At 36.2% G+C, this 25,540-nt stretch overlaps 3 protein-coding genes across 4 annotated transcripts; 2 read left to right on the top strand and 1 right to left on the bottom strand.

The window, feature by feature from the left end:
* The first annotated feature begins 8,722 nt into the window (after positions 1 to 8,722).
* On the top strand, positions 8,723 to 9,624 carry LOC117784449 (glioma pathogenesis-related protein 1-like). Its single transcript, XM_034622190.1, has 2 exons — positions 8,723 to 9,343; positions 9,398 to 9,624. Exons 1-2 carry the CDS (start codon positions 8,874 to 8,876, stop codon positions 9,561 to 9,563), a joined length of 636 nt encoding a protein of 211 aa, XP_034478081.1. The 5' UTR covers positions 8,723 to 8,873; the 3' UTR covers positions 9,564 to 9,624.
* Positions 9,625 to 15,450: 5,826 nt separating this feature from the next.
* LOC117784448 lies at positions 15,451 to 17,324 on the top strand. 2 transcript variants are annotated; one of them, XR_004617422.1, is made up of 5 exons: positions 15,451 to 15,547; positions 15,605 to 15,679; positions 15,744 to 16,269; positions 16,807 to 16,998; positions 17,051 to 17,324. XR_004617422.1 is itself a non-coding variant. In XM_034622189.1 (5 exons), exons 1-5 carry the CDS (start codon positions 15,513 to 15,515, stop codon positions 17,236 to 17,238), a joined length of 1,002 nt encoding a protein of 333 aa, XP_034478080.1. In that variant the 5' UTR covers positions 15,451 to 15,512; the 3' UTR covers positions 17,239 to 17,324. The 2 variants fall into 2 exon arrangements, 1 of the variants encoding a protein (XP_034478080.1); XM_034622189.1 differs by having other exon boundaries at positions 16,821 to 16,998.
* A 1,891-nt stretch (positions 17,325 to 19,215) lies between these two features.
* On the bottom strand, positions 19,216 to 21,103 carry LOC117784445 (4-coumarate--CoA ligase 1-like). The gene is made up of 4 exons (XM_034622187.1): positions 20,919 to 21,103; positions 20,471 to 20,865; positions 20,293 to 20,409; positions 19,216 to 20,224 (listed from the first exon to the last, which is right to left on the bottom strand). The coding sequence occupies exons 1-4, from the start codon at positions 21,054 to 21,056 to the stop codon at positions 19,264 to 19,266; spliced, it is 1,611 nt and encodes a 536-aa protein (XP_034478078.1). The 5' UTR covers positions 21,057 to 21,103; the 3' UTR covers positions 19,216 to 19,263.
* Positions 21,104 to 25,540: the final 4,437 nt, after the last annotated feature.

The raw sequence follows: 25,540 nt of genomic DNA, 5'->3' as shown, positions 1-25,540 counted from the left end.
ATCCAAATTGAGTTAAATTTAATTTCAATGAAATAAAAAGTGGGAAAGTGATACCTTGAAATTCTGGAATTCGCATAAGGCGTCCATGCCGGAGCTTTATAGTTATAAAATGCGTCATTTTTGACTCCCGCAGCCGAATGACAGATTTCCACATAACGCAACGCGTAGTTTTAAAGTCTGTTAAATCCAAACATTGGAACTAACAGTTCAATAATTTATATATATAATTAAATTTGCTTAGCGATATTACATATTAATATCGAAGTCATGAAATAAATTATGTTTGTTTAATATAGTATCTTATTATACCAAAATACCTACCAAAACCGAGCTAATAAATAATATTGTTATGTATGCTTAATATAATCTATAAATTGTATTAACTTTTATTGTGGGGCAGAGCATCACCTTTTGTGAAAAAAAGAAAATTAATAAAAATATTTATTATATAATTTTGATATTTTTTCAAAATAAAGAAATATTATCAATACGATATTTTAAAAATATTCGACAACCCTACTAGAGAGTTCAAGACAATTAGAGGGTATCCACCTGTCGATCCGTTCACAATGCTGGCATTTATTACTTCTTTCGGACATGGTTTCAGTTTCGGGCAAAGCTTTACACACACATACAACATATGAGAGAAGCGGGCTTTCATTTTTTGTGCTGCGATGACGTCGCTTTGGGTTTTGCCATTTTAAATATTTTTTTAATCACAAGCTTACGCACACACACACACACACACACACAGCGAAAGAAAGAGAGTGATGGAGGATGGAAAGGGGGGAACTCATACATATGGCAATACCAATATTTCAAGCCAATTTGCTGCAGTTAGCCGCCAGCAACTGGCAACAAAATAATTCGACAAAATGTGCGCGGCGCGCTTTATGCTTTATTGTTTGGAACGCTGCAGGCAGGCGGTAGGTGGGCGGCCGGGGAGGGCAGTTAAACAAGGGGTGGGGGCGGTGGTGGAGGTGGAGCACAAGCACCAAAAACTGGGCAATTGTGGGCATGCCCAAACAAACACATGTGTGTGCAAGTCTACAAAATCAGTGTCGACAGGCAGATGTATGTATTTCTCTCTCAGTAGTAATAATTTTTGATGTGATGTGATTTTAAAGAATCCACAATCCACATTCACTCCCCGCTCTACACTTCCACAAATCGCCACGCCTACTCTTTTTCCCACAAAATGCATATTTATTCAAGTAGTTTTTTCCGCGGTTTGTGCATTTGCGTGTTAATCAATATATAATAACAAACAGAAAATTGTTGCAGCCTTATACGCCTGAAAACCCACATATGTTACTGAGAATTTCCGCACTTTTTTACGCATCATTATTATTATTATTATTTATGTACATATGTAACATATACACACTCACACACACACACATGCTCATCAGTTGTATGTGTTTTTGTATATATTTTTTTCTGTATTATTAACGACACAAAAAAAAGGCTCATAAAATTTACAATGCCTGCCCTAAGGCATTTTACTTAATGATGCCATTTTTGCGCTGCCAACACGGCCTGAAAAATTCGCGTTTAATTTTTAACGCACGACTGAATGCAGCAACAAATAAAAAATATTAAAAAAAAAAAAAAACAAATGGCAATAGTACTCATATTTCACAATACATTAAGCAAACTTTTTTTTTAAAATAATAAGTTTTAATAATAATAACTTTCATTACTGATAATAGTATAATCTCCTCTGGCTAATATACTGAAGGTCTTTTGGAACCAAGCTTATCCCAAAGACAAATCCAAGCACTACACTGAAATCCAATTTAATTTGTTTTAATATATCAGTAATTCTTGTCATCTTTTTTATTCATGTTATTCTCAATTTTTTTCCAAACATTCTCTTGTACAACATTTATGGATATGCATCTAATTAAAAGAGAATGTTTTAATAGATTACAGTAAAGTAATATTGATTGAAAAATTTAATTTCAATCAAAGAATACGTATACTTAATAAGTCCTGTTAATATACTTAATATCGTGATAGCAACATTCTTAAGAATTTGTAATAATAAAGAAAAATATTTACTAAAATACTTATGTATTTTTTATTGCAATCGTCATCAGAATTTACACGTTGCTGTTTTTTGAGATAGTGTCATTAATCCTTAGGTTCAATACATTGCACTAAAGCAATACACTGAACTATAAAACTAGATACAGTTATTTTAGACCTTTGTGACCTTTTCGAAAATAACAAAACCCTGTTTATTTTTTTAAGTATGGGGTCTACAGGTCAAATACTTTTATTTGGCATTTTATCGTCTGTCTGTCCTGTAAACTTTCATATAATTACTATAAAAGTTGCTAGGATTGTTTTTTTTACAAACTAAAGTTACATATCAATTAGTCAAACACTTTCTATAAAGTAAGATGGTACATTTTCTAAAAGATGGAATAAATATTGTGAATGAAAGTTGGTAGTATCAAATAATGGCAAATACACACGCTAACCACAGTCAATTTCACTACATTTCAAGACGAAGCGAGATACAAAAAAATATGGTTACTATTTAACAATGTGCTCATCATTTTTTATCCGTGCGTGACATTTGCTATTAAGCTGCATAATTTCCAACCAGTTTTCATTGTCATTGGTGACTAAAACTTCTCGTAAATTTGTTCGATTCAGAAGAACGCAGCACACACATTTGAAAGAGTATGTGTGTGTGTGTTTACACACAGTGTGTGTGTGCATAATTTTTAATGATTTACAAACTAGCCCGCTGGCAATTTCAAGCTCGAAAACTGACAGTTGATATACTAGAGAGACAAAGAGAAAGAAAGAGAGAGACTGACACTGTGACTGAGACATCGAATGGGAATGAGAAACTAAGAGCTGAGAACTGAGAACTGGGGGAAATATAATGCAAAATGCAAAAATCGCCGCCAGTTATGAATGAGACCAGTTTCTTTATTTGCTGCCACAGAATGCTGCACGCTGAACGCTGAACGGAAAAGGATTGCGTCGAACATGCAACTAAGAATGCCCCAAGGCAACAACAAAATTTATATGTGGAAGTTAAAAATAAGTTAAACTTAAGTAGCTGCAGGCCGCATTTGGCATTTTTGCATATAATGAGGGTACGACGACGGCTTCAAGTCCGAGTGAGGACTTGTCACCTAGCAGCAGCTGCTGTTGTTGCTGTTGTTGCTGTTGCCACTGCTGTTGCCACTGCTGCTGCAACCACATTTTGGGGACAATTATGAACTGTGATTGTGGCACTGCCACCACAGACCCGTACATAATTATAGGCTCAGTGCCCGCATGTCGAAGGATGGCAAGTTTCATTTTTTTTGTGTTATTTTTAAATTATGTTTTATGTGTGTGCTCTGTAATTTTGGAAAATGCTTTGTGAGCTGTAACAGCTGCCGCTGTGCAACATGTGTGCTGCAAGTTTTTGTTAACATTGTCGGTGTCGTTGTCGATGTCTAATTTTGTATGTGTGGCAACATTTTTTTTACCTACTGCCCAACGACTCCAACACTTGTCCAAACAACAAAGAGGACAACAACGACAACAACAACAACTGATGTGCTCGCTGCCTGTTTTTGTTTTTATTGCCACGCCCACACACGCACCACCAGTGCAACAAGTTACTAAAACAAACAGCTGACAGTGTTGAGCTTAGAGATACCTAACTTTATGGTAAGAATATTACGCTACGAAAATTGCTAATATCTTGTAAATACATCTTATCAGAACTTAAAAAAAAAAATTATTAGAATCAAGGCGGTTTGGTTTGGGCTTTTAAGAACCTGAACCGGATCGTGAACCGAACTCCTGAAATTATTTATTTTGCGAACCCGAACCTAAGCCGAACCGCTTTCTAATAAATAATAAATAATTACATATATTTTGCGGTTTTCTAATAATACGCAATTATTTGAGGAGAGTCATAATTAACTCTTCAAATAAATTTAAAAAATATTATCAAAACTTGATTTCAATTCAAAAAAAAAAAAAAAAAATTAAATTAATTCAAAATGTAGACAAAAATGTTTAACAATACAAATATTTTTTTGTATGAAATTGAACCCAGGCTCGAACCCAAACCTTGGCTTCAGGGGGTATATAAAGCAATTCGCGAACAGAACCTTTAACAATATTTTTTAGGCTTGCAGCCTTGATTAGAATATGAATTTGAGTTTTCATTTAAAGAATTTCTATACGTGAACTTCATACAAAATATTTCAAATATTAAAAAAAAAACATTTAAAAAAATTTCTGTAAGTCTCAAATTTAAAAGTCGTAAAAAACTTGAAAAATTTTCTTAAAAAATTAAAATAAATCTATGTATTGAAGCCAGGAGCTGTAATTATTATACGATTTAATTTAAAACTCAGAATAGAAAATCATATTTTTGATTTTAATTTTACTTATGACTACATTTTGAGTTTTATTATTGAGTTTAAGTTTTTTGCTCAAGAATAATTATTATTTCCTGAGCTTTATTTTTTTGCTCAAAATTATATCATATCATATCGTGGTGAAATTGCATAGAGAACCATTAAAGAATTTTTTTTATATATTTCACGCTCTTTTAAACTAACTAGAAGACAATGGTTTTTTTTAATTAAAACAAAAAAATATTAATTATTTACCGTCCATGATTGAAGCTGCTCCTTTTATATACCAGATACCCAATATAAAGTATATAGGGTATCTTTGTCAACTGCTACTCGTTTATAGTGGAGTGAAAAACTAACAGAAAAAAGTGCATTTCATGTTATTCACCTGCTTCCCGTTCGTCGTTGTCAGCCGAGCAAACAAAACACAACCAACAACCAACAACTGTTAAGCACACACACACTTATACACACACACACACACACACCTCTAAAGCAACGACAGGCAATGCGCAAGGACAATGGCGGTTTAAAGTGTGCGACTAAAACGGAATTGTTTTGATTATTTGTGTTGCATGCAACATGTTGTAGGCGAACCTGCTGCAACGTGCTATCAGCCTGCGGCAACAAGTCCATATTATCAGCCACAACGTAAACACAACCAAGCAGCAATCGAACAATCCAACAACCAACAACAATTGGCAACAAGAGGTAACAACAAGCAGAGACAGAGGCAGCAGCAGAGGCAGCAACAGCGACAGCATCGACTTTAGCAGCAGCAGCAGCAGCAACTAAGTATCCATATCCGCAGCTTTGGTATGTTTGAGCTCAGTTAGATAAAGATACAGATAGACAGCAAGACAAACGGACGGGCAGACGGACAGTCAGGGGAGACAGACACGCGATGGCAACGCTCGCAATGTTGCCGCTCAGTCTCTGCCACAGTCTCAGTCTCAGTCTCAGCATCAGCATCAGCTCACCTCTCCTTGCCCCCAGGGCGTTCGCTTGTAATTATAATATTTCAACCCAAATGTTGCCGCAGGCCATGCGCCAATGATGGATTTCAACTCTCTGCCCGCTCTGTGCCTCTGCCATATAATATACCATACTATAAGCACACCCAACACATATATATGTACGAATACAGACATTCCCAGCTGGTTTTGGCCTGGGATCTGGCATCGAGGTGCGCCTTCTCGTTCCGGGGTTGCTTGCTGCCGCTGTGCAATTTGTTGCCAGAGGGCAAAACGGATTGGCCGCAAGCCATACATGTGAATAAAATTACATTCACTATTTTATATGTTATATATGTACATATATAGATTTATAAATATACACACTGTATATATTGTAGCTACAACTACTACTTTGTCTCTGTCGCCATATTAAAACGCAAGAAAAGTATAGTGTACATAAACATAACGCGATGTTATAGAAAAAATAATTAAATTGGACGCTTAGTTCATCACTGGCAACGGCAGTAACAAGATTAGATCATAGTTGGACTCACATAACAACAACTAGCACAAATGCCTGTTGGTCATGACCGCGGAGAAAAGGGTAAAAGACGCTGCCACTGACAAGCAACCAAGTTAAGAGCGGGCTAAGAGGCTCAAACTGGTAAAGACCCCGAGCAGTCACTTCCCAGTTCTCAGCCCAACTCGTTTGCAGCCGAACATTAATCAGTCAAACAACCAAATAACTCACAAACCTGGCTAATAGAGACATAGACATGGCCAGTTGTCAGACTGAGTAAATGATACAAACGAAAGCAAATAAAAGCATCAACTGATGTCTAAGCCAAGACATCATCTGACACTATTAGAAATTGTTCAAGGAGAACCTAATCATATTTTTCTAACAACTTTAGAAAATTAACATTTTGATCAATTTTAATACGAAGTTTACTAGGGAATAAAAATTTGTATACTTTACGTTATAAGGTTTTGTTTACAAGAGTAATCTTGAAATTTAAAATTTTTAATACTCGAACTACTTGATCTATAGGAAAAAAATTTTTTTTAATTATTTTTATTTGTATTAAAATATTTATTAAACGTAGATTAAAATCAGTCAACAGACAGTAAAATGCTAACGTTATAAGGAGTTAATAAAAAGAGTAATCTTGAAATTTATAATCTTAATTCTAATATTCGAAATTCTTAGCGTATAATTCTAAACCTGCATCTAAAGGAAAACATTTTTACGAAATTATTTGTATTTGTATTTATTAATTTATATAATGTCGACTAAAACCAGTCGACAGACAGTAAAAATGATGCCTTAAACAAAACAAAATTAAAAAAAAAAAGAATTGAATAATAAAAATGAACAATAAATTATATTAATTATTCTGGATTTAATATAATGACTGAAAATATAAAAAAATTATATTAAGTTAAGTTAAATATCGGTGGGGTGTCAAAATCGTCAACCATTAAAAATTTTATTCAAATATATTTTAGTGTATGCCTCAGGAAATTACATTGTTAGGGAAATCAACAGTCGTCAAATCCTCTTACTATAAATCTTTAATGAGTAAATATTTATTGAATTGAAATAACCCCTGCAAGAGTTTAAGAATATATAAAATGAATTATTACTATTATCCATTAAGCAACTACATCTTAATGTGTCCTTTAACGGAGCTATATTAAGTTCATTGTAATTCGCATACATACATATATTTGCATATTACTTGAAGAGTTGCTTGTATGTATTGGTGTAATTAAATTGACATCAATTAAGCTTACGCATCCTGCAGCTTCTGTGGTCGCTGCTCAAGTGCTGCTCATTAAACAATTAAAGGATAATTATCAACGGCGTTGCCTTTTTGCAATTTCATGCGCAAAGTGTTAAAATCACTTAATAGGCAGCCCAGGATGCCCCGACTAACCCCTGGTAGGCTCTGTTCATCATACACATCCTGTCCGTCCGTCCGTCTGTCCGTCTGTTCATATGGCGAAAAAGTTGCTCGCATCAATTTCACCTGTGTGCGGTCGAGTATATGCATGTGTGTGTGTGTGTGTATGTTTATGTTGCACGCGGCTGTTTGTTTAATTGTAGCGTTAAACGGCAACTGGCGAGCAGCAGCTATAGACACATACAAACATATGTACATACATACATACATATATCACATGGCCATATGGAGTTGTCTGTAATATTGTGCCAACAACAGCAACAGCCGCAAGTTCAACAACTACAGCAGTCAACACTATTGTAGACTGAGGCTGACTCGGCGAAGCATAAGCTCACATTAATGCAGTTACACACACACACACACACACACACTCGACACTTTGGCAGACATAAACCAAACATCAGCCAAGAGCCGCCAACCACAACAACAACAACAAGAGTCAAAATGTCGATTCAGTCAGTAGTTAGTCACAGTCAGTCAGTCAGTCAGTTAGTAAAGCAATTTACAGACATGTGCTACACACACTCACGCAGACACACACACCTTCACGCCTCGCTGTTGCAAATGTAGAGCAAAAATTCGCACGATGAAAAATGGTACAAATGCATTTTAGGCCACCTTTCAACGACTAACATAAAAAAAAAACAGCAACGAAAAACGATAACAAAAAGCAAAAAAAGTGTGTGTGAAAAAAGTTTCGAGTTGTACAATTAAACAGTAGCCAACTAACTAAAGCGTTAAGTGTGCTGAGAAATGGGCTAAAACTGCGAGTGTGGGAAGATGCAGGTTAATGGTTAACACAATGGAAGACAAGCAAACTTTGATTGAGCCAAAATGGTACAAAAATGTGGAAATTAGTTTCAGAAGACATACGTTTGAAATTAAGAAAGTTTAGTCAAAAGCGTATTAAATATTGGGCTAGAAAACAACTTCCAGAGAATTCATTTATTTTATAAATATATTAAAGAATTTTTTTCTTTAGCCAAGATGACACAATAACGCGAAGATTCATTTTAGAAGAAATGCATTTAAAAGTAAGAAAGTTTAGTCAAAAGTCAAACGCGTTTAAAATGTAGGGCTAGAAAAGATTACAACTTACAGAGACTTAATTTATTTTATATAAATCAAATACAATTTTAGAAAACTAATTTTTTTGAAAACTAATAATATTTTAGAAAACTAAATTGATTGATTTATTTACTCTAACTCTTTTTAATGGCTCTCAAGTTAGAGTCTTGAAAATGCTAGAATTTGTATTTAGAAAACTCTTTGTGAAGTGTTACAAAGAGTTTTCTAAATACAAATTCTAGCATTTTCAAGTTATATTTGACTACAAACAGAAAATATTTGTGAATGTAATATTCGTAAAGCAAACAAATCGAAATGTAACAAATATGCTGATTTATTGGCTTCTGATTTGGACTATTCGCAGTGTTGAAAGCCATCAAGTTGATGTGGAAAAGCCGTTAAACATACCAAAATTAAAAGATTGTATACTGAATTGCGAAGGCGAGTTCCGATGCGGTAAATTGCCTGTGTGCGAGCATCTGGATCATCATTACGATATGACAAATGGTCAGAACAGTGATAAGAGTGCATTTTTGATTTTTGGACACAATGGACTACGCAATCGTTTGGCAATGATATTGAATACTTGCGACATGCTGCGTATGTCCTGGGATGATGAACTAGCAGAGTTGTCCAATCGCCATCATAGAAACTGTGAACGCAAATTGGCTTGCAGCTCAAAACCGCCAAAAACAATTGTAGGGCTTAATCGGGAAAGTCAATTGCAACAGAAAATGTTTTCTGGAAACAGCACCCACTTGGCGAGAAATCATTTTTTTCACGATAATATCTATTCTACAAACTTTATTGAGTCCGCCGTGGGTAACTGGTATATGGAGCATACATCAGTGGAGTTTCCCACGCGTACTATATCCAATGAAAATGATTACTATCAGCTGATGGGTGATAACAGCTTCACGCACATTATCAATCCACAGACCTATCGAGTCGGCTGCTCCTATGCCCGGTGAGAGTTCTTTGAAGAGCATTTCTCAAAAATATGTTTAATTTTGTATTGCAGGTTTCCCAACGGTCTCAGTTTAATCTGTTATTACTTTCCCTATGTTCGCAATACGAATAATACGTTGTTACTGCGCCTCAAGCCCAAGGATTATCAATGTCCCTATAACTTTCCGATTTCAGATCCAGTTTTCAAAAGGCTCTGTGGATATGCTGTCTATTTGTAACACTTATTTACCGAACTTATCCAATTAAATATGTACTTAAACAGTTTGACAAATTTGTTGTGGATTGCCGGGTTTTTAATATTTAAACTTAAGAGAGAACTTTTGAGATTAATTTTCATATACTCATACTCACTTAAAATGTCCAACTACTGCACACCTCAGCAGGCTGGTCATAATCACATGACCCTTATCATAGTTGCCTACATAACCACATCCCAAAGCGCACACTTTCGCCTCCAAGCAAATACTGCAGTGGGTAAATCGGTTCGACTAAAAAATACCCAGTAGAACAAAGTTTAGCAGACAAACTTGAAATTTTATTAGATTGTATTTACCTTGAAAAGTCTGAATTACTATCAAGCTGAAGACACAAAGAAAATATGTAAAAACCAATAATAAAAACATTCTTGGTCTTTATACAAATAAGATTTTCCACTTGACTTGACTTTTTTTACATCTAAAACAAGAAAAATCTTTAACTTTTATGAGGAGATTACAAAATTATGTTCACCCTTTTGATTCAACTCTTTGTTAGGTATCGTAAAGGCCGCATAAATTCCTGTTTTCGCTTTGTGGCCGCCTTTTGCGGTTGGTTGCTCTGATATGGTGTGATGGTGTTGGTGGTGGTGCTGTGGCATCGAGTACAACTACGACTCCGACTTCGACTGCGACTCAGATTCGGACTGTGGCTTTGGCTCTGCCTCATAAACGGAGTGGCAGCGGCGCAATTGCCCTGAAGGTGTAAAACTTGTTGGTGTATTGTTGTGTTGCCGTTGTTGTTGTTGCACACTTTTCAAAACTGCCTGTCAATGCGTGACATTTCATATTTAAGTTATAATCTGCATGCATTACTTTTGGGATCGCCAGGCATCCAGCACACACACACACACACGCACACAAATAAACCACAAGGAGAAAGGGAGAGCGATGGGAAGACTACAACATGTATAAATTTAATGGTATACAAAATTAACTGGAGGCTAATTTTCAATAAAACTGACAGCAATGTAAAATGAGGAAAGCACACACACACACACATACACAATCACTGTGCGAGTGTGAGTGTGACTGTGAGTGTGACTATGTATGTGTTCTTTTGTGCTTGACGTGCAGTAAATTGAAATGAAAAGGAATGAAATACAAAAACAAACACACACATATGCACAATTAATATATATGTCCGTACACAGATGTCCGCTTTATAAATTAAACAAAAACTTAATAAATAGCTAGAAGCAATTAAGTTGCAATTAATAACGGCATTTGTCTTTATGCCCAAACAACCCACTCACAACATTTGTGTGCTATCCCTTACAATTGCTCTCTCCCGCTCCCGCTCTCGCTCTCAGTCGTTGTCTTTCTCGCTCTATCAGTCTGTCAAACTGCAGCACAAGTCAGTCGTTGGCATCAAACATGCTGGTGCAAACATCAAACCAGTTTCAAGGCTTATCACTGCAGACGCATCTAAATTATCACGAATGCCGGCAGCTCAGCTGAACAGAGCGCACACATAAACACAACCCGAGTCTTCACTCTTTCTCTATCTCTCACTCCTTCTCTCGCTCTCGTGCGTTCATCGCTGTTGCGCACGAACATGTTGCGAGCGAACGAACGAACAAACGTACGAACAAATGCGCCTCGGGCCATACTCAACTGGCTGCAGCGAACTCGTGCTCTCAGTTGGGTTGGGTTTGATTTGGCTCTCCTGATGTCGCTGTTGTTGCTGTTGTTGCTGTTGTTACTGTTGTGGCCTCTCTGTCCGCCTGCCTTCCTCTCTGCTTGTCTCTCCTGCTCCTCCTTGGCCTCGAGCTATTCGCTTGTAATTATAATATTTCATCCCAAAAGTAGCTGTAGGGCATCAGTCAGTTTCGTTTGCGGCTTGTTGCAGGATGAAGAACAGGGTGAGCAGGGTGAACGACAGCAAAGCAACAATGCAGCAACGCCAACAATGATGAATTTTTGAACTTGCCGTGTGGGTTACAGTGATGTCTGCCACATAAACGCCAAGCACTGCGAGACAACAAAACGCCTCACCTCCCCCCCTTTATCCCAACAAAAAACTGTGGGCTGCGGTTTTGTGGCCTTCTCCATATGACCCGAAGCGGCAGCAAGTACGAGTACTGATTGTATAGCTTGGGATTTTTGCTTCTATGGCTCTATCAAAAAAAAAAAAAAAAAGGATTTCATTCTTTGCTGTTTACATAGAAATGTGGCTTAAATTAAATATGGCTTAGAGTGAAACCGGCTCGTTGTTTATGGACAATAAATTAGCCATCAAAATGTGTACAACGAATACAGCTCGAAGGCGCCTAAAAACGTTGCTGACACATGAAATGCAATTCCAATGGCAACATAAAATGGTATTAAGTGCAATCCGAACGCTTGACATGTGCAACCTGCCACCTGGGCAACTTCGTGGCCAAGTGGCTGAAGGGGCAGATGAGGCATGGTTCATTTTGTGATAAATTGAGCCGCTAGCCGGCAGCCAAAATCATTTTCATATTGAATGCTAAAATAATGCTTACCTGAATCTCTTGCTGCTGTTGTTGTTGTTGTTGCTGATGTTGCAATTGCAACTGCAACTATTGCAGCTACTTGAATGAATGTGTCTGTAGTAGGATTTTGTAGTTGTTGTAGTAGACTCAAATTACCGCATCGTTTGCGGCGACATTTAATTAAAATTTTCTTTTAGGCAAACGTATAAACGTATCTAGTTCTGGTTTTGGACAACTTTTTGGTTCTGACCGCGTTTATCAGCTAGCAATTTAGTGGCTTAAAGATAACTCGCATTGCACTTAATACCAACTCAGGGAAATGGCCATAAAACGACGCTTAATGACCAACCGGCAATTGTTATTTGTTGCCTCGGACCATTGTGCACTTAAAATTGCCAACATTTGTGGCATTTGCCAATGCAACTGCCACTGTTGCTGTGGCTGTTGCTGTTGCTGTTGCTGTTATCAGCGGTGGCTGCTCATAATTACGATGCTGAATGAAAAGCAGACAGCAATATTGTAGCAAAAGCTGCAACAACATGTCGCATTGTACGTATGCTTTGTACCAATAATATCACACATACGCCACATTGGCAGCATCAACTCCAACTCCGACTCCAACTCTTACTTCGTCTCCAGCGGCAACCACAACGTTTAATTTCCCGTTGCCACATTGCCGCAGCACAACGTTGCTTTTGTTCAGCCGAACGTCGCATTGAAGTAGTTTTCCTGTCCCGCCTCTGTGAATCTGCGAATCTAAAGCAAACGGCAAAACGGAAACTATGCCGGCGTTTCCGTGCACCATTCTTTGCCAAGATGCTGCGGCAAAAGTTTGCAGACTTTCTTAAAGTGATCGACTATCTAATACTTTAAACATATGTACATAGTAATAATTACAAAAAAAAAACCTCTTAACAAGGTAAAAGTCTAGTGACGAAAGTCTAGATGCCCCACAATTTCTAATATACAATTTTGTGACGAACAATATTCAATTTAATATATAAATAATACAAAATTATAATTATAATTAAATGGGAAAAATAAGGATGTTGACTGTTTTGCGCAATGTGCCGAATGCCGAACTATTTTTATTTATTATTATAGTTATAATTTGTATACATTAAATTGAATATCGTTCGTCACAAATATATATATCAGAAAATTTTGGGCATCTAGACTTTCGGCACTAGACTCTTACCTCGTAAAGAGGACTTTTTTTGAAAGTTAGGTTATACCCTGAATATCTTAAATATGAATTATTGTAGTAAGCTGTTTATTATTAATATAAATTTGAGTGCAATCTCATCCATACGTATAACTTATATTATGTATATAAGAATCTAAAAACTTTACAAATAAATTGTTAAATTCAACTGTTTATTATGTAAACGTAGCTTTAATTTTGACAGTAAGCTCACTCAAAGATTTTAGCTGTCTTCGATGTCTGTATGTTCACGAGACATTGTCCATTTTAGTAGTACAAAATTTGAGAAGAGTGCAGGAATTTAAATGGGAATGGGAATTGTATCATTTGGCTCTTCGTTATTCTTAATGGATATCCTTAACTGAGAACATGAGTTTCGGTTGAGTAGAGACTATAATAAAAATATGATCGTATCTGTATTTGATATTGAGCAACAGCCAAAATACACGCATAATCATAATATATAGTATTGTTTTTTTCTATGCAATTATGCGCTTCATTGAGCAATCGCAGAGAAAACGCAAATGTCAGGCAGTCGTTTAGACACAATTTAATTAACAGGCACACAAACGAATTTTGTGTGTGCACTGAATTTGAAAGTGGCATTCATGCAGAAATTATGCAACTGTCAGTTGCACAACAAAATCAAATTGTTTGTGGCCCCCATGTGTATGAATCAAGCTATAAGCTAAATAATTGCCGCACTTTGATTGAGCGCAGATATGTACACATATTTTATAAACATTTATTTTAATTTTTTTGAAAATAACTTTAAAGTCAATTAAAGTCGAAATAAAGAAGACAACGACTCAAAGTCAAAGTAGAAGTCAGTCAGTTGCAGTTGTTGCTGTTGTTGCCGATGTTGCCCACGTTGCTGTTGCTGATGCGACTGTTGTTGCCTGTGGCAGGCACATTTCAGCCTCAAATAGCCGCTGGCATTGGCAAAGCAATGGCTAAGCAGCAGCAGCAGCAACAAAAAAAGGAAGCAACAACAGCAACAACAACAAGTGCATTTAGTTGCGCCGCACGAAATGTCCGCTGGCTATGTACAAATATACAGAATAGTCGCACAAACATACAGAGACACTGGCAATGGTCCTATATACAAAGGCTTATGTACAGTTGCTTGCCAAAAGGCACCCCCCAGCCACCCCTTACACCTTACCCTTCACCCATCACCGTCTCCCTTTTGGAAGGCTTGAAGGAACTGCGGATGCTGGCAACGGGCGTTGACTGTACAGCGAAAAAGCGTCGCTGCGTGAAAAACTCAACAGCCAGCGGCAGAAACGCCGCAGCGACGCCGTCCGCCGTACGCTTCGGTTTGCTAATGTTGCCCCAGGAGTTTACCGCTTTGATGAGCGAGACAGCGAGACAGAGGACACAGTGGAACGGCAAGGACAATGTGACAGGAGGCTTGATCGTAAAAGGTACAGGGCACGAAGGGACTCTCTCTCTCTCTCCCACACGCTCACTCTCTATGTGTGTGTGAGTGAGTGTGTCCGAACTGTTAGAGGGTACTACAAAATGGCCTCCGGTTTTGCGCCTGCGCACCCCAAAAGAAAGGCAACAACGACAACAACAACATGGCACATGGCATCATTTCAATCTCCGCTCTGTATTTCGCATCTGTGCCCCAAAGGACTAAAGTGTATACTTAGTATGCTTGATAAAATGATTAATAAAACTAAATATATTATATTGCATCAACTAAAAGAAAACTAGAGCTTTCGCTAACAGAATTTAGCTTATTTTAACAGCAGCATGAGTTGCACCAGAAATGATAAAATATTATTAAAACTATATTCAATAATATAAGAATAGATTAGCATAATTAGCTCACCCTAAATACCCTATAAATTCACACTATGTTCCAGAATTCTCCAGAGTTTTTGAAGAGAATTGCTTTTGAAATCAACCGTTTAGGTTGAGAAATATTTTATATAATTTACAAAATTACTAAAAATGTATTTCATGCATTTTTATTCAATTAAAACATTAATTTAGTTAAATTCAATAATTATTTCATTTTGGAAAATCTCTCAACAACTGCTATTAGGTTGATTTGGCGCTGTTAGAGCTTTGTAGAACACCTCTATACTTTTTAAATCAACTGTTTGAATGACTTGCATCTAAGTAGGCTTAAACAAATCTTATATATATATTTATTTTTTTTTTTTTTCACTGCCTCTGATTAATACTCACAATTCAATACTTTTATATAATTGATACATTTTACCTGTAGCTAAGAAAATGTCTGATCAATGCAATATGTTCAAGAAAGCAAAGTAAGTAGAAATTATTAAGACTGCAAGCGGATATGAATATGGAAACTTGTTTAATAGGAATCACAAGAAAATGCATGCCACTCGTCCTGAAGTAGTTGAACTATACAAGAATAATACATTTGTGTCCGATTCGTAAGTTATTGCTCTTTTTAATAAAAAATCTTAAAACCTTTGATAAAGTTTATCTTATCTGCAGTTTGTCTTCAACGTGTGTCAGCTCTGTTAAATTCACAGCTGATGGACAGAAGAGCACGAAAACTATTGGCAAATTGAGCGACCGACATTTAAAGGCTAATCTTAAGTTACCAGAGCTCGAGGAACGTTGTGCGATTTCTTCAAATAAAAATTTGTACAATCTGTCAAAACAATTGGCCGACTACGAAGCTGAAAATCAGTCAGATGAAAATTCTAAGGAGTTTCAACCTAAAGGGGATAGACTTCAAAACAACTTGGATCGGTCTCGATCAATGCGTAGTGACAATAAAGATTGCAACTTAAATCAAACATATAACATAGTGGATAATTCATCCGTTTCCCTAAATACGGAATATAAAGACTATAAAATGCCTAAAGTAAGGCCAGTTCATAGTGTGAAAAGAAAACAAAAGAAAATCAAAAAAATAATGAATAAGAAGAACTCAACTTCTTCATCTGATGAAAGTTGCTATAATACGGCTCGATCTAGTCAACCACAAGCACGAAACGAAAAGCACAACGATAAGGTGAGTTATCAACTAGACAATTCTGCAGGAATTAATTCTGTTATTAGCAAAAATATTACTTTTAATGGTAATTTGATAATTTTATTCAATCAAATTAACTTAATAATTATTTGTGATATTAAAAAAAATAGATATACTAATAATTAGTCTTTAAAGATTTTTATTTTTTAGAAAAATAATCAAAGCCATTAATGACTTTTATTTTATTGCTCAAAAATTAGTTTGTCGACACTTTCAAATTTATGAATCAGAAAAGTCTTTAATGACTAATATAAAAAATTAATAGTAATAAATATTTAATGTCTGAATTAATAAAAATCAATAATTCTCATTATTTTTATGGGATAAAATAATAATCAATTTAATGGTTGCATTATTCGTATCTTTTTGAAAAAGTTAACTGTTCGCAAAGATTTGTAATTTCAAAAAAGTTGTGTATATCTGAAACAAAAAGTGCACTTGTTCTTAGAGTTGATTTTTGCTGTTGAAATTTTGATCGATTATTTTCAGTCAGTGTAATTCTATTCAGTAATTTAGTCGTTTATTTCTAGCAACAAGACGTACAAATTGCTAATTATTTGGTCGAACTTCAACCACAAGAGAAACCAGAAAAGAAAACTTTAAGCCAATCAAATCGATTGAAGCTCAATAGCAGTTTATTAAACTTGAACGTGGAAACTAGATTCAAAGAATTTATTCAACTAATCAAACTCACATTGCAAACTATTGGTGAGTGTTACATTGCGTATACGTAACCTATTAGCTAAGCCTATCCCTATAGATGATTGGTACACCTTTACACTTCTACTTTTTCTGGGTACTGCCGCATATCTCATCTATATACTGTGCTATGATATCAATATATATGTAAATGAGGAGAGACGTTATTTGGCCAAAATGCGATCATCTGGGATTGTTTTAAAATGTTTTTACTATGTTATGCGCCTGCTAAAGGTGCCAATTTTTTAAATTTGTATTCTCTCGGGCTTAGTTTTGCAGTTTTCCAGTAATACAAATTTAAGTCACATTTAATCTATGCACATCCATTTGCCGCACATTTCATACAGTATTTATTGTAAAATGTTTATAAATTTATATTTTTGGCGTAAGTGTTGAAATCTACACGCACTCGAACGCCTCTGCTGCTGCCCCTCTGCTACCCAACCACATCTAAATCCCAAACCCTATTTCGGCCACAATCCAACGGCCACCGTCCGCCGTTTGACCAAATGAAAAACAAACAATGCGCTTTTGTTGTTATCACAAATAACACTAAAACCTACAGCAAGAATAACAGCAGCAACAGTAAAAGCAACAGCAACAACAACAACGATAATAAAAACGACACCGAAAATAAACTGAATTTGTAAAGTGTTAAAAATAATAAATTATTTCTGTTGTTCTAAATGGTATTAGAGAGCGTCCATGCATAAATTTAAACTCGCGAGTGTTAGAAAAATATAAACTCGCAATTTTGACTACCGAATCGAAATTGAAATGACAAAACAAAAGAGGAGTTTCATATAACTCCCTATTCTATATACACATTCTAATTTTTGGCGATTGTATGGAATTATAGTTATCTTAAAAAAAAATAAAAAAATTATTACAATAATTTTTATTATCACAGAATTTCTATCTGATTTTCTTCTTTCGATTGATTTTATTCAGCATAATAAATTTTCTGAAATCTGGTTGCTTTCAGTTAATTAAAATGATTCTTTGATGTGCAAAACTGGCTTAACCTTTATCTTAACCCCTTCAACCCTTGCGCCTTTTAGAACAAGAGCTCTACGACAAATAGATGCCTCACAGCCCGCAGCAAGCTAATCCTTTTGCTCGGGGCACTTCACTGTTTATATATGGCACAATTTATATAATTTGAACTTATTTGGAGTGATGGTTTGTAGTGCCATAAATCAAGGCTACTTTCACATTGGCCGTAAATACTCATAAGCCATCGATAGACGTCGAGTCGAAGAGAACGAAACGAAAACCTGGCCAAGACTCCCACAAAGGTGGCCCGCATCGAACTTGTTCGTGCAGTATTTTTATACCCGTTACTAAAAAAATAAGTAAAAGGGTATATTGGGTTTCTTTGGAATGTATGTAACAGGGAGAAGAAGGCATCTTCGATCCCATAGTGTATATATTTTATATGTTTGTTTTGAATTTTTGACACACCCCCTTTCGCCCCCGCAATTCGCTAAAAAACCACCACACCCACAGTTTTTAGCAATCTCACTTGACCGCAGCAAGATCGGACAAATAGAACGGCAGTAATAGCTAACCAAAGTTATTAATAAAGTTATTATTTCAATACAATCACCTAAAAGTATGCAGTAGTTTTTATTAGGCAGTAATTTCTTAAAAGTACTTTTATATATATTGATATAAGCAACAGGTATCCTATTGTCGGGATCTCGACTATAGCCTTTCCCACTAGTTTTTTTTTTTGACTAGGGCTCTCGCACTCAATCGTGTGTTGGTGTATGTGTTTGAGTGTGTACGAGTATTGTTATCACAACAACAGCATCTAAATTATCATAGCCAAAAGCAAAACGCAGCACCAACTACAACAAGAACAACAACTCATAGCAAGAGCTTACAACGTAAACAGAATAGGACGAGCAGACGCCAAACACGAAACATTTTTTACTAATAAATCGCCGCGAGGAATTTTCCCATTGCTCGGTTCCTCTTTATAAGACATATTTTACATGAATTGCAGCCGGAGGCTAAAAAATGCTAAAGAAACGGAACAAAACTTGATCAAAACTGGCAACTCTTTGATTTTAACTGATTCAAACAAAGACTATTTATTTAAGTCATGCTTAATTACATATCCACATTTAAAAACCAAAGTTAAAAAAAGAACACTGCTATTCTCATTTTCTTTTAGCTAAATCTTGTTCACTCACATTAGCATTAAAAAAGTCATACTCATGTATTTTAAGCAGTTTTCAGCAAATATTTATTTAATTGAATAAGCTTTTAAAGTGACGCTTTTGGAATTCTCAACTGCTGAAACATTTCTTTAGCCACATTTCTCAAGATTTTTCCATTGTGATTGAGTGGCAAACTGTCCACAAATCGAACACCCGCATGCAACTGTTTGTACTCCACTGGAATTCGCTTTGCAACATATTGTATAACCTGTTGTTCGCTTAATAGACTGTTTGACTTTTTGATGATTAAAGCACCAGCTATTTCGTTAAAGAATTTATCCCTAATGCCAACCACACACACAGCATAAACTTCTAGCATTTCCATAATGATCTTTTCGATGTCATTGGGTGTGTAATGAATTGATTTGTACTTCAGCAAGTTCTTTTTGCGATCCACAACATAAAGATTGTTGTCACTATCAAAGTATCCCAGATCTCCCATGTGAAACCAACCATTTGAGTCTCGAGTATTGGCAGATTGCTCCGCATTCCCATAGTATCCGTTCCAGTTTTGGTTTGTCTTGATAACAATTTCTCCAATCTCGTTGGGGCCCAAAAAGTCCCCCTGCTCATTTAAGATGCGTACGCTTCTCGTTGGCATTAAAAAGCCTACCAAATTATCTTCTGTTGGATTTATGGCGGTCGATATCATGTCCGTTTCCGTGGTGCCATACAGAAAAACAAATACAGCGTTTTCAAGAATTCTCTGAGCTCTCTGCACCACACTCGCTGATACCCAACCGCCACCATAGGCGATTATCTGAAGACTCGAAAGGTTTTCCGGAGTGGCCAGTGGACTGGAAAAAACTTCTTGGAATTGCCAATGCGACAGGTGACAAGTAGTCACCTTATGTTTTCTTACAATCTCCACATATCGTTCCACACTAAAAGGCTTAGTAGAAACAATACGAGGTGCTCCACTTACAACACCAATTAGAGCGGTTTTGATAGCGCTTATCCAGTCAAAAGAAGTGCCTGTGAATATAACATCGTTAGTTCCACCAGAGCTATACATAGTTGTAAAAAAATCGAATTAGTCAAGAATCAATACATGTACTTTAAAGATCTAACATACGTTGCTAACAGCACCAGTTGAGCATTGGATAAGGTCACGGCCTTGGGTATTCCCGTTGTTCCCGAGGTACAGATAATGCCCATGGTCTGATCGGCACCAAGCACAAGTCTCTTGGGTCTGTAAGATAGAACCTTGCCTTAAACTATATATATAAATTGCAACTATTCTTTTTACTAACGTATAGACATTTTCAGTACTCGTTGGCTCCAAGTGATCCTCAATTCTGGGCACATTTGCTATATGATTGATGAGAGTGCAAATTTTTGGGTTCCATTCCACAGTTATCGACTTGATAAACTCGTAATCGTTGCCATCGCAGAATATCAGCTTTGGCTTTGTTATCGCATATAGAGCTGCAATGGCATCCGGCTCTAGGTTGGGATTAACAGCATGGAAAGGCGTAGCATTAAAAAAACACGCAAATAATACGTGAGCTTCATGAATATTATTTCTGGTTAAAACGCCGACGACATCCTTATGCGTTAGTCCCTCGTCCCTGAAGTACTGGGCCAAACGTATTGAAAATTTCAGTGCCTCCTCATTGGTAACAACTTGATCCTTCTCATGCCATATCTAAAAGTTAAATGCAATCAATCAATTACCTTTATCTTAAATAAATCCCATACCTGGCAGTTGTTTGCTGGATTATCCTTGAAGGCTTTGAATACAAAGTCTCCTATAGTTATGTGTGGTTCGAAAATTAAGTCAACTTGTGCTCCTTGCCATAATTTCTCTTGTTCATTGTAGGTCGTCTCGAATAACATTATTCTTTATTAAAAACTTCGTCACTTTACTCCAGAACAGCTAGCAATTAACTGAGTGCGATTAGCCAATAATTCCTCCATATATTTGTTTATTATTATATATACCTTGTAAGCATATAGCAATGAGGTATATTGTTTTTGAAAAATTGTGAACAGAATGTTAATTAAATACAATAGTGTATTAAATGAGATACCTCTTTATTTCAGTTATAGTATAATATTAGATTATTAAAGTAGTATCATTTTACGTATGATAAAGTCATACATTCAGAACACAGGTTTTGTAAATAATATGATAATTAAAATTGCTTTAAATTCATTAGCTCGAAAACTCTTAGATAGAAAATAAAGTTGGAAATGCGGCTACCCCTTATTGTAGTAATAGTATAATATTTTTATACTAATCAGTTTTTTTGCATAGTATAAAGTGTATTTGAAGGTCGTAATTTCAAGTTACCTGGATGATAACAAGTTTGTTTTTAAGTACACACATACGCATGTACATGTTGATTATGATTATGTTGATGTTATTGCAATTTTTGCACTGACCAATTTGGATTTATCAATTATAATCAATTTTAGCTAGATTTTACTATCTAGATTTTGTTATCTGTATTGAATGCTTATAAATACGATTATGTTTTATTGGATAGGTCAACGAAACAAATTAAGTCTAATAAAACCCAATTACTAATTATCAAATTAATTGAATTACACATTTTTTTAGTCAACGAAATCTCTTCTAAGAATAAAAGATTGATTCCATTTTGAATTCATCCTTAAGTATTATAATCAACTGGGGTCAACTGTACAATGGTTTTGTCTGAATGCGCATGCGCATAGAGTTTCCAGTGCTTGAAGGGCTCAATTGTACTTAAGGGCATTCCCATACATACACACACTTACACACGCAAACACACTCACACACCCACATGCAACTAAATACACAAACACACACACACAAACACACCTATAGATATGAAATGTGGGAACTTTTTGGCTCTTAATCAGTTTGCCTTGAAGACGAAACCACATCGCACACAACCACACTCATACACACTCCCAGGCAAATACACACACACACACACACACACACTGATAAATTGTAACCTATCTTTGGTATTTTGTTTTTCTTTGAAGCAACAATGCGCCAACAATGAGCCTGGGGCAATCCTTAGTACGACTACGACGCTCATTTATTTCACAGTCGTGGACAAGATAATCGCCAATGTCCGCTTAGAGGTAGACGACGACGACGACGACGACGACGATGGAGACGATGACGACGAAAGTGCTTAGTTCCAATAGCAAATGGCATGGCTATACGATTATACGATATACTCGTCAGATGTATATGTAGAGACCGGCTAAAGTCGTTATTCGTCTCATTTTGTGTGGCTTTAGGAAATGTATTTCAATAATTTTCACACGAAAATCAGTTGAATGAAGTTGTTGTTGCCCTTTTATCATTTTCATTTTCGTTTTCTATTTCTTTTTCTGTGATTTCTTCTTTATTTCTACTTATTTTCTCGTTTTGCCCCGGCAAAGCTGTAAAGTCATTTGTATGTCTTTTAAGTCTTAATTTGTGGCTGGCACTAGAAAACCACACGCCAGTTGCAACATCTCTTTCACTCTTTCACTCCCTCGCTCTCTCGCTCTCGCTCTCTTTCGTATTCCATCTTTTGCCCAGAAGCGTCAGCTGGCCAAGTAACCGAGCCATGTTTGCATGGCCATCAGTCAGAGCTCAACTAGCTGCAGCCAGAGCTACAGCTCCATTTACAGCTTTAGCTTTAGCTTTAGCTCCAGTTTCAGCTTCAGCGCAGTAGCAGCTGGTAGACAACCGTACATGCAACTGGCTTACACACGCACACCCCATAGACACACACAGTCACATACACTGAAAAAAAGACAAACTTATAAAATCAAGAACATGCATCTTATATATTATATTTATTTCTTAAAATAAGACCATATTACTAATACTTACAATATTAATCTAGAAAACCGAAGTTCTTAATACAAGAATAAAAATAAAAAAATTAAATTGTTAGGAAAGTAAAAATATGTAGTATTTCATATGAAACAAGTAGTGGACCCGTGGAGCTCTGGTTAAAAAAGCCGATTCAGCTGTGAAAAAGTAGAAGCCGGTTCGAATCCCACTTGTGACAAATTAAAATAACATTTATAAAATTTACAAGACAAAATAAAATGTATACAAGTCATAAATAAAAAAAAAAATTTGAAGTTCAATAAAAATATTAAATATTAATCTTAAGAACATAGTCTAATTTGAAATGTTTTTAAGACCATGATGTGTTTTTTTAACTTAAAAATTTTTTGTTCTCGACGCATTTTTCAGACCAATATTCTTAGTTTTGACACCAAAATTATGATTTTAGAAAATTTTTTTTTTCAGTGTACTGACAGCTAGTTGACAGACGACGGTTAGGGTAAGGAAAATGAGTGAGAGAGAGAGGGAAAAAAAACGGAACTGTCACAACGTCGTCAGTCGTTGGTGCTGCCACCTTTGGGTCCTCATCCAACTTCTGCTTTTGCTCCTGCTCCTGTTCCTGTTCCTGCTCCATCTGCTGCTTCAGCTTCACTTCATTTGGGTATCACAGTCGTTGGCATCGCTGGCGTTGTTGTCACGGGCAACGAACGTTGCCGCTGCTTGGGCACCTCTGGGGCCTGTTTCGCTTGTAATTATAATATTCCAGCCAACCCAAAATGTTGCCCCAAGCCACGTAGCAGCAGCAGCAGCAGCCACAACGGACAAGGCAGGAAGATGAAGCGGCGTCGTCATTCGGGGCCACAGCGACACGGAACTTTTTGTTGTTGTTGCTGTTGCCTTTGCTTTCGCTATTATTGCTGTTCTTGTTGTTATTGTTGTTCTTGTTGCTGCTGCTGCTGCTATAGAACGTTGCTGTGCCGCATGCAACACGATGTCGCCCGAAGACATTGCGGATGACCTCGAGCGCCACAAATGCTGATTACGTAGCCGCTCCCTTCTCCATTTCCTCAAAAAAACTAAATAAGAACGAGACATACGCGAAACTTGTATGCCCTTGCAAAAGTTCACATATTTATACGTACATATGTAAAAGTTACAGATAAAACAAATAACTCTGAGTTAGAATAAGCATATTTAATAAATTTATTTTGGATATTCATTTTAACACATTTAACAATATATTAATTTTAAATTTTTGCTTCTTTAGCTGCTCTTAATGATCGAGAATTACAGTATAAGCGAATTATGATTTATAGTCATTGTTACCTACTTCTGACTTGTTACAAACAAGAATCCACTGATATATACCCTATGGGTGCCTATGGGTTGCAAATGTAGGAGTTGGTAAAGGAGAAGAGCAACCTTTTTTTTTGTTGGGACGCCCGCAAGCGGTACTTGTTGTAGTTGTTGCTGTCGTTGTCGCTGTCTCGTGCATATTTGCTCTGACCAACTATACATACGTGTAGGCGTATGTGAGAGTGAATATGTGTGTGTGTGTGTGTGTGTGGGGTCAGCCTGTGCGTGTCTGTGTAGCTGGGATGCCCATTTACATAGCTTGAGGTATTTCAATTTATTTCATTGTGCTTTTCATATTATTGTATTTGCAATTTTGATTGCAGTTGCCTTTTGACCACTGGCAACATAGACGAGAATCCGATTCCATTTTCAGCCATATGCAAAAATATCGATAGCAACTCCCCCGTCCCCTTTTGTCGACCCTATCCCAGCACCTACTGTCCCCTACACGATTGACTGACAGAATTCGATGAATGCAATCAGCGCTGCGTTGGATTATTGAGTTTTAATTGCAATTTATGAACTGTGGATGGGAATGAGGTGAATGAATGCCGATACAGCTAAACAAAGCATAATTAAAATAATATTTTTCAAAGATTTTATTAAATTGTATAACTTGGCATTAAGTAAATAAACATAAACATAAACAACAATTGATAAATATACTCAGATAAAATAAATGTCAAATATTTCATGTTCGCCTGCGGCTGAATATGATTTTTACACTCGCATTTCAGTTGCACTTGAATTTTAAAATAAATAATGAATAGAGAGCCAGAAAATCAATGCTTGATGTAAGTTTAAAAGCAAACATCTCTAAAAGAGGTAATCAAAACTGTCATTTCATTCATTTGGACAAGAACAGAGATCTTTTACCAATTATCTTGGACTAATTACATTGCCAACTGTGCAAAGAAAATCCATCATCATTTTAGCCATTCATTCTAAGGCCTACAGTTACTAAATCAATGTGAAATGAATATTTCCTAGACTTGAAAGCCTGCCAAAATTTGCAATTAAAATGCATTTGGACAATAACAACAACTACTTACTTGCATGGATAATGGATAACGAAACAAACAATACAGAAACAAAAGAAATTTGAAACACGATTCTCTTCATTAGCACAACTCAGCTCAATGTAAATGTCATGTTCAATTTTGAGCCACATTTTTCC

Source organism: Drosophila innubila (genome assembly GCF_004354385.1).
Source record: "Drosophila innubila isolate TH190305 chromosome 2R unlocalized genomic scaffold, UK_Dinn_1.0 1_C_2R, whole genome shotgun sequence".
NCBI lineage: Eukaryota > Metazoa > Arthropoda > Insecta > Diptera > Drosophilidae > Drosophila > Drosophila innubila.
This window is presented reverse-complemented; position numbering and strand designations above follow the sequence as displayed.

Excerpts from the sequence above, each read along its gene's own strand:
- LOC117784448 (XM_034622189.1), top strand. The coding sequence starts at position 15,513 with ATGTCTGATCAATGCAATATGTTCAAGAAAGCAAA. Across the intron at positions 15,548-15,604 it reads AATATGTTCAAGAAAGCAAA|GAATCACAAGAAAATGCATG; the intron begins GTAAGTAGAAAT and ends CTTGTTTAATAG. Across the intron at positions 15,680-15,743 it reads AATACATTTGTGTCCGATTC|TTTGTCTTCAACGTGTGTCA; the intron begins GTAAGTTATTGC and ends TCTTATCTGCAG.
- LOC117784445 (XM_034622187.1), bottom strand. The coding sequence starts at position 21,056 with ATGTTATTCGAGACGACCTACAATGAACAAGAGAAATTATGGCAAGGA. Across the intron at positions 20,866-20,918 it reads ATCCAGCAAACAACTGCCAG|ATATGGCATGAGAAGGATCA; the intron begins GTATGGGATTTA and ends TTTAACTTTTAG. Across the intron at positions 20,410-20,470 it reads AGTACTGAAAATGTCTATAC|ACCCAAGAGACTTGTGCTTG; the intron begins GTTAGTAAAAAG and ends TCTATCTTACAG.
- LOC117784449 (XM_034622190.1), top strand. The coding sequence starts at position 8,874 with ATGACAAATGGTCAGAACAGTGATAAGAGTGCATTTTTGATTTTTGGA. Across the intron at positions 9,344-9,397 it reads GTCGGCTGCTCCTATGCCCG|GTTTCCCAACGGTCTCAGTT; the intron begins GTGAGAGTTCTT and ends TTTGTATTGCAG.